Consider the following 9,492-nt stretch of genomic DNA (forward strand, 5'->3'; position numbering starts at 1 on the left):
AAAGAAGAAAGGAAAGGGCTTCAAAAAAGAGCACAGAGCTGTGGTGGGAGAGGAGGTTTTATTTATAGACCATATTATGTACATATTTTCAATTGAGTTTCTATTCTTACCTTTATATGTGAAACTAAAACAAACAGAAGAGCCATGCCATTTTGCCAGCAGGTGGCACCATAAGAATCTCCTATAAGAAAAGGGTGGCAGAGGTAAGCAGGATCCTTAATATTTTACCTTTCAGGAAAACTCTAGACATCAATGTAGATTCATAATTTTGATGATGTTAGCAACATGTGTACATTGCTTAAAATGGTTTCGGAAGATTCATCTCTCCCTTCATTTTTCATGTTAACATTGCTCATTCAGTGAAAGATTATATTCGCATAAAAAGACAAAAAACTAGGTTTTAAGAAAAAAGTATATATATATACACATATATATGTATTGCATATATATATTTGTATTGCTTACTACAGTTGCTTGAGAAACACTTCTATTTAGTGATTATAGCATATGTTATTGTGAGGATATGTTAGATGGTTAGAGAGGAAGTAACTTAGATGGTCACCCTGTATTCACACCCCTTTTCTGCTCTGGGCTGTGAGGGTTCCTTGTACCCAAAGATCTCCCCAATGCTAAGCAATCTCTCAGACTCAGGGGGGACCCGGTGCCGGAGGTAGTGAGCGTTTCTGGCCTTTGCAAACAACTCTAAGTAGGTTGATGTTTTGGGCTCGCCTTTGAGGTTCCCTCCACATTCCATGGGATTCGGGGGAATTTGTTTCCCAGTGGCGTGGTCTGGCCTTATGTTGGCATCATTTGATCTGGTCTCATCGCCGTGTGCCATTCTGCTACCACCAGCTGGGCTGGAACTGGGGCCTTGGTCTATGGTGTGAGTGGAGACGTCTTGATCTTGACATAGAATAGAAATGCCCTTGTTGGAGTCTTTGCCCTTCAGTGGGTTTATAGAATATTTCTCTTGGGCTTGCGGCTTCTCTTCTATAAAGTGGGAAGTTCTGTTATTTTGAGGTAGCGACTGCCTTTTGCTTTTCATGGGGTCCTTGGGACCAATGTGATGGAAAGGAGGCATCTGGGACTTGGTTTGGTATATTTCTTGGATCGTATTTGTTGTCAGTGCTCTGGGAAAGGAGGTAAAAAGAAGAAAGATCTCTGAAAACCGATGAAGAGGCTCATATTTAGCATTTTCAAGTTATTAGACCATGGCCCCTTTCAGTGTGGTATTAGGTGAGGTAATAAAGTGGGTGAGAAGAGGGTGAAGGGCGAGAATGGGTGGTAACAACGTGGAGAAATGGCTCTTTCCTTAAGAAGAAAAAGGCAGCACTTTCTCAGGGAGAGGACGATTTAAAGAGGTCAGTTGGGAAGAAGCCATATCCATGAGTTTAATAAGCATTTTCTTACCTAAATTTATTAGCCTGTAGAACCCTGTGCTTCTGTCTTCCCTGTGATGAGAACATAAGAACATCTTCTGGTCTCTTCTGACTTCCATTCTCAAAGTAAGAGGAGAACTTTTTCTTGATGATATCTGTTTTGAGTTAATTAATAGGTGTTATGGGTTGAATTGTATCCTCCCCAAATGTCATATGTAGACGTCCTAATCCCCAGTACTTCAGAATGTGACCTTATTTGGAGACAGGGCCTTTATAGAGATAATCAAGTTAAGATGAGGTCATTAGGGTGAGCCCTAGTCCAATATGACTGGTGTCCTTATAATAAAGAGAAATTTGGCCACAGAGACTCAGATAGAGGGAAGGTGATGGGAAGAGACACAGGAAGAAGATGGCCATCTACAAGCCAAAGAGGGTGGCCTGGAACAGATCCTTCTTTCCCAGCCTTCAGAAGGAACTGACTCTTGATTTTGGACTTCAAGCCTCCAGAACTGTGAGAATACACTTCTGTTGCTTAAGCCACCCAGTTTGTGGTGCTTTGTTAGGGTAGCCCTAAAAAACTAATACAGTAAGAGAAGAAGGAAAAGAATGATTGAAACTAGTTCTCTGGGCAGAGAAAGAGTATATGAATACCACTGGATCACATTACACAGTAGACTGAGCTGGCATGATGAATGGAAACAGAAAAACCTAAAACAGTTCCCCAAGGTTTACCTCAAATATGTGAAAGAAGATTTAGAAACACCAAGGTCAGAGGTTTAAACTGACTTGGCCCATGGAGGTTTTGTCTGAATGTTTTATTTGGCAAGCATGGTGTTTTCAAAACAAAATGACTGGGTGTGAGTGATACACAGAGCTGGTGCCCTATTGTTTCATTCACCTCAATTATGTGACCTCCTACCCATCTGAGCCAAGAGCTGCAACTGCTGGCCATGAGTAAGTGGGTTTTTCGCTCTTTGAGTTAATGTTTCAGCATCTCGTAGTCATAGTTGCTGTAGAGGACCCGGTTTGTTTTTAAGACATCTCATGAGTTGGTCACTTAGAATTAAAAGTCTTGCACTAGTTTGCTCTAATGGGAGTGAGTTCCCTAAATCTACACGGGTTAGTAGGCACCAGGCAGAGGACTTATGACCAGATAAAGGGCCTAGAATTTACATTAAACTCCTAATATTCTTTCATCAAATAACTTCTTGGTGAGGTAGTCAAGGCAAGAGATAGTCCTTTTGGGGTCACTCTTCTTCTGTTGTCTTCTTGAGTGTGTGTGTGTGTGTGTGTGTGTGTGTCCATCCAGTTATCCAATTTAACAAGGATGTTTGAGTGCCTACTTTGTGCCTGGCACAAAGTATACTCTTGACTCTGGTTTTCTTTACCTTGGACATATAATTAATCATAAAGCTCTGACAATTCCCCATTTAAATATCTCGAAATGCTGGTCCACTTAAGATGCAATTTCGTGGGAAGCAGCCGCATAGCACAGGGAGATCAGATCTGTGCTTTGTGTCCACCTAGAGGGGTGGGATAGGGAGGGTGGGAGGGAGACGCAAGAGGGAGGAGATATGGGGATATATGTATATGTACAGCTGATTCACTTTGTTATAAACAGAAACTAACACACCATTGTAAAGCAATTATACTCCAATAAAGATGTTAAAAAAAAAAGATGTAATTTCACTTTCTAAATATCTTAAGGTACTCATTTTTTTTCACCTGGCCAATGCCCTAGTTTAGGCCTTTAAACCCTGGCCTACACTCTGGAATTCTCCTATCTGGTCTACATTAAACATTACAGCTTAGTAATCCTTCTCATAGACATGTGATCTCCCTACTCCCACACCCTGTAGGGTGAGATTTAAACTCTTTTGCAAGACCTATGAAGCTATTCATGATTGGAGACACTGCCTACACTGCTTTGTCCGTAAACATTTCACCTACACCTTCTCGTCACCCCTTACACCCCTGCAGGTTGAGCAACCTATAGCAAATCATTCTCATGCATGCGTCTTTGTACATACTGTTCCTACTGCCAGGAGTGGCCTTGCCACGTGTCCTCGTGACAAACTGCCCACCCCCTTACCCCACCCATCTTCATTCTCTTCCTCTTCTAAGATTCTGCTCATACACTGGCTCTTTTGGGACATCTCACCTGAGCCTCTTTGATAGACATAGGAAACTTTCCATGCTCTTGTTCTACTTTGTAAACAACTCTAATTTAGCAATTAGTATTTTCTGCGATAATTTCTTGCAAGCATGGCTACCTTCCAATTTAAATGTGAGCATCTCAAGGGCACAGACCGTGTTTTTTCATATTTGCATTCCTGTGTCTATCTGAGATGCTGTAATAGGGTTTTGTAAAGTCTGGCGCACAAAACACCTGTCGCAGAATAATCTGCCTTAGTGTCAGCTCAGTTAAAAATGTGGATTTTGAGCCTAATTCCTAACCTACTGATCCAAATCTCTACAGATGAAGACTGGGAATATGCATTTTAAACAATCCACCTGGTGACACAGTGGTTAAGAATCCGCCTGCCAATGCAGGGGACACGGGTTCGAGCCCTGGTCCGGGAAGATCCCACATGCCACGGAGCAACTAAGGCCTTGCGCCACAACTACCGAGCCTGTGCTCTAGAACCTGCAAGCCACAACTACTGAAGCCTGTGAACCTAGAACCTGTGCTCCGCAACGAAGAGTAGCCCCCGCTCGCCGCAACTAGAGAAAGCCCACTTGCAGCAACGAAGACCCAACGTAGCCAAAAATAAAATAAATAAATTTATTTAAAAAAAAAATCCACCAACAGGCATGTACCCTGTAGTTGAATCTCAATAACAATTTCATTAAGTGAATCATGGGACTATATTGCCTAGTACAGTGCCTGATAAATACTGGCAATTCATATTGTTTCCTTCTTTCTTCCCTAGTTTTACTGTCAAGAAGTCTGAGGCTCAGAGAGGATGTGACTTTCTAAAGGACATAGAGACAGGCCCTTGAATCAAAGTTTGCTGCCTCCTTGTCCAGACTCTTTTTATACCACCTGTCCCTGACGCAAGCTCTCTAGTCATCAAGGACAGCCACCTCCCTTGGACCTGGTCTTTTGAACACCCCATCGAGAGTAGGTATCTGGTCTTCAGCATCCTTTTTGAGAACTGAAGTGGGATTCAACCAAATGGCTTCTAAGATTCTTTTCCGTTCTGTGAGCTCTCATTCTAGTTTGGTTTAACCATTTATTACAGACAAGGAAGTTGAAAGCAGAGAAGTTCAATTATTTGCTCAGTTTCTCCTCTTTAAAACCCAAAGCTGGAGGCTAGAAATAATTCTTAGGCCAGACGCCTGGACATTACTTTAGGGTCTTGTGTCCACCTATTAGCTGTGGAGACCTAAATGATTTTACATTCAATTGTGATACTTGGCTTTCCTCTTGAACATGCTACATCATTTTCAGGGCTCTTGCACCTGCCTTAAGGAAGAAGGGACTGTAGTTTTGAAGAGCTGAGATAGACCCATTCTATGCTGAATATTAAGATATGGTTATTTTATTATGGGGAAAATAGAACTAGTTTCTATAAACTGTATAACTATGGCAACTTTCAACAAAACAGTAGAAGAGTTTTAATCCTGTAACAACCTTTTACTGATTGATTGATAAGAGCAAACACTTATATAGCACTTATTTTGCGTTTAGGTACTGTTTCAAGTGCTCACTGCATCCTCAAATGACTTTATGAGGTAGGAAACATCATTTACATTCTACTTTGGAGAAAACTGAGGCAGAGACAGGTCCAGTAAGCTGCCCAAGGCCTCACAGCTGGTAAGTGATAGAGCCAGGATTTCAACCCTGGCAATCTGGGTCCAGAGTCTGTATTCTTAGCTACCATGGTTTAATGGACGAAGATGGAATCACTGAGCGGGCAGTTTTATTTCCTTCTTTTTTTACTGGATGGTGTAGACAGCTTTGGAAGGTCTGAGATTCTGGATATCATTGTGTAGCCCTTCCTTCTGTGATAATCAGTAGCTACTAACTAGAAACGAGTGTATGAAGTTAGTAGCATTATTCTTGTTATAACTACTTAACTATATAGTCTATGTTCATTGGATAGTCTTCTAAGTGATGCGTACATTTGGAAAGGATTATTCTTTGGCAACAGAAGGTTTTATGGGAGGGAATTATTACAAAGAATATGAGCTCACAGCTTCTGAGTAAAGAGGCCTCTTTGGGTAAATGAAAGAAATATTTGCCCTTTGGCTTAAGAAGACAAAGAAATCACAGTACCAATACACAACAATTGCTTGTGCAAAATTTTCTAATCTGAGCAAAATCTGTAAGCTCTCATGTGAATACACTTTGGAGTACAAGGAGGGTAGTTGAGAAATTCATTTTCTGCAGAAGAAAGGAAGGGCCTGACTCTCATATTGGTGAGTGTTGAAAGGAGCCAAATGCTCCTTGCTCAGCCCTATCAGAGATCAGTCATCGTTACACAATTCTCTCTGGTCGCCAATCCCAGGGAAATTTTTTTTTTTTACTTCCTTTTCATAAGATGACCTGCACATTAATAGTTACTCAATGAATGCTTGTTGACCAGGCATAGAAAAGAAGTGAAACCAAATCAACCCAGATATAAGAAAGTAGAACATTAAGGCTTTAAGCCAGAGAGAGCTCATTTGAAAGAATGGGAGCCTGAGAAGTGTTAGCTCAAGAAGGTTTGCACATGGGCTGCTCCAGGGAGCTGTGTAATTGAGGGAGAGAGGGACATGGATGGGTGGGCAGCCTAAAATCCAAGTTGAGATCAGAAGTTCTCACTTTCTTGGTGTCCAGATCTCTGAAAGGGCCCTCGTCATGAGGTAGGGGATGTTACTCTTGCCTTAGCCAGCTGATGGCTTGCTGCCCTGCTCTGCCTCTCCCCATCCTGGAAGGCTTACCTTGCTGCAACCTCTGCAGTTCTTTCTGGAGCTCTCTCTGCTCCCTGGTCAGCAACTTCACATGGTATAGGCAGATATCCTCTAACCTCTGCAGTCTTTGGCTGAGTCTGGCTTCAGCCTGCTTGGCATTCTTCCTCTCCAAATCAAAGTGCTTCTGTAGTGGTCCCCTGACCAGGTACCTCTCCATCCTCTTCATGGTCTAGAGAAAATAGAACAAGATTCTCCCAGGCACCATGACAGACCTGATAAAGCAAAATGGGGAACCTGACCCCTGGCTTTTAACTGGAAGATCAGTGTTTGAATCCTGTGTTTTTCTGAATCCACAGCTGCCTAGTCAGATGAAGTCACACTATTAGAAAACTTTGCCCTACTGACTAAAAAATTATTCACAACCTAAAAGTTGAGAATTATGTTTTATTTGGCAGGAATTTTTAGGACTTCAAACCCGGGAGGCATCATCTCAAATAACCCTGAGAAAACTGCTCTGAGGAGGTGATGGGGGAGCTAGGATATATAGAAGTTTGCAACAAAGGTCAGGTAGTAGGAACAAAAGATTACTGCTAATGAAAGAAACCTAGATATCTCAAGTTAAGGAACTTAACGTTTTTCTATGTATGGGAAGAAGCAAGAGTCTGGGCTCACTGAAATCATTCTTTTGATATACACCCCAGCTTATCTGGGGCCAGTATCCTCAGGGCTCACCAGCTCACCATCGTCTGTGTCTGCAATCGCTGATGACTGTGGCATCTTTTGTTTACTGATATGGCGGGCAATATTCCATTTATCAGCCCTATAGTAACATGATTTTCCAGAGTGACACAGAAGTATTGAGGACAAAGTCATTCCTCTGAGCCTCAGTCTCCTTGCCAATAAAATAGACGATAGGCTCCCTACAAAATCCTCAATCAGGTTGCTATAAAGATCAAGTGAAAACTACATGAATAACTTTTGGGGCAAAAATAATAAAAACACTTTACATATATAAGGCATTATTCGCCCTGTGAGATAATCCTCTTCTACTGTTCTTTAAAGTTTCCCCAAAAACCTGCTCAGGGACGTGGAGAGGATTTGGGGGCTTAGGACAGAGCCATTCTGGAGTCCCTTCAGTTCATTAATTCATGAACGTGAGGCTCCATGCAGCCTGCAGTCCTACCATGTGGCAGGTGCTATGCTGAGGGCTGAGGGTAGTGGTGAATGAGACACAGCTCCTGCTCTCAAAGAACTTTCAGATTTACGATGTTGGAGTCTAATGGTGCATGCTAAATCTGAACAATCAATATTTCGAAGAGTGGGAAGAGTGGGATCTGTTGGTCACAAAATAGTACAGAACAAGTAGTCTGGGCAGCTCTGGTGAAACCACTTGGATTGGAACGTGGTTCCTCTTCCCACCCTCGCCCACCTTCCTCCTCTGAACTCTGTTGCACTAACAGGCAGGGACACATCTTTCCTCCTCTTTGTGTCCCTCACGATATGCAGAGCTAAGAGCGCAATATGTGCCCGGGATATAAATGGATTGCTATTAATAAAGCTTTGGTGATAATAACACAGGAAAAAGCTTAGCATTAAAAGGAAGGATAAGGTCAGGACACAGGAAAGAAATTTTAAGACAGCTTGCTTTTAGTCTAAAGCTTAGACTAAACTTTTATTAAAGAACGTGGTGAGTAGCACTTACCTACAAATCCTGAGAATGCTGCCTGCTTCTTTTGCTATGCCAGGTTGAGCCTGGATTAATGTGCTTGTTTTTCTTCAGTAAGTTTTAAGAGTTTAGTGTTGGAGAGGTGGGAGATAGAGGGACTTTTGGAGAGGGCTGAGGGGGAGAAGGTTGAATACACTTGAAAGCTCTCTTCCATGCCACCTCCCCCATCAGGAATGCTAACTCCCTGGGTGTGGGCACCAATCCCAGAGCTTTAAATAGCTCTGTGAGTTAAGGGAGGCTGCCAGCCTCCAGCCCTCCCCTCAAGGGGCCCACAGTGCCCCTTCTCAGCTGTGTCCACGGGAGCAAAGAATGAAAGCAAGGAGTGTCTTACTGTGTTCTCAGTCTCTCTCTATCCCTCTCTTTCCCCACCCACTTCTCTCTTTTCCCTCTTTTGCCATACTACTCCCCACTCCCCTCACAACACCCAGTCCTAGTTCTTGAAAACCAGATCAGGTTCCAAAAGAAGGTACTCTGTTTTTTTTTTGTCAGATTGTACACATTTTGTGCAGGAGAGTAATTTGTTTATTTTGTATTATTGCACACTGTACTGACTTTCCCCAGGCTTCTATCCATGTTTTGTGTACTTCAGTGCTTAGTTAAGATTTTCAAAGTTGTCACAACAGAAACAGGCAAAGTGAAATTTAAATTGACTTTTGTGATCATATATTGGACTCTGCGGTAGAAGGCCAGTTGAACTATTGGTTATGGAACAAGACATTAAGTGAGATTTTTATTGCTGCCTAAGGGCTTCCTCTGAAAACAAGAGACATTAATGTGCCACAGTCTAAAAAGAACTGCCAATACTGGGGCCTATTAATTCCCCCAGAGGTTACTGACAGGCAGCTAAACAGACTCTATTGCCCATAATCATCACCTAGCAAATAAGCTGTTATAAGGAGATTACTGGGGAGAGGGAGAGCAAAATCCATTATTCTCTCAGTGGGAGGTAATATCTTTCCCATCCTTTCTCATGAGGTAATTCTCTCACCTCCAGAATTTAGATGACTGGAATGGGGTTCCAGGAAAATCATCATAGAGAATGGGGTGCCTACACAAGGAAAGACTTACACCTCACTCCCCAGCTGGAGACTTGATGAACTACAGAACCACAGATCAGCCCCCACTCCAACCCTTTGTTGCCACCAGAGCTGATCATAGTGAGGGATTTCTTAGAAAATCTTGATTACTCCATGTTATCTTGAGAGAGAGCTGAGGAGGGCAGGCTTGCAGAAATAATTCAAGGTTGAAGGGCAAGAACGAGCCTTAGTGTGTGAGCCTGGGAAAGGAATGGTGGCCAAACCCATCTTAGTTCCCATTAGCCCTTCGAGTGTGCCAAAGAGGAACTTAGCAGTTTCCTGGCTCCATGTGAAGGAGCACAGGGGTTATATAAGGGGGCAGAAACCATGGCATTGCCCTTGGAAGACTCTAGGTCAAATAAGGTAATACTTCACTCAGAGCAGGCATAGAACCACAGGCAGGGCCAGAGGG

General features: G+C 42.6%; 1 protein-coding gene across 1 annotated transcript; it reads right to left on the reverse strand.

Annotated features, from left to right (window-relative positions):
* Positions 1–465: 465 nt before the first annotated feature.
* Positions 466–8,141, reverse strand: CCDC190 (coiled-coil domain containing 190). Its single transcript, XM_068538339.1, has 4 exons — positions 7,981–8,141; positions 6,309–6,507; positions 1,411–1,534; positions 466–1,130 (listed from the first exon to the last, which is right to left on the reverse strand). Exons 2-4 carry the CDS (start codon positions 6,502–6,504, stop codon positions 551–553), a joined length of 900 nt encoding a protein of 299 aa, XP_068394440.1. The 5' UTR covers positions 6,505–6,507; positions 7,981–8,141; the 3' UTR covers positions 466–550.
* Positions 8,142–9,492: the final 1,351 nt, after the last annotated feature.

The sequence above is a fragment of the Eschrichtius robustus genome, chromosome 3 (assembly GCF_028021215.1).
Source record: "Eschrichtius robustus isolate mEscRob2 chromosome 3, mEscRob2.pri, whole genome shotgun sequence".
Taxonomy (NCBI): Eukaryota; Metazoa; Chordata; class Mammalia; order Artiodactyla; family Eschrichtiidae; genus Eschrichtius; species Eschrichtius robustus.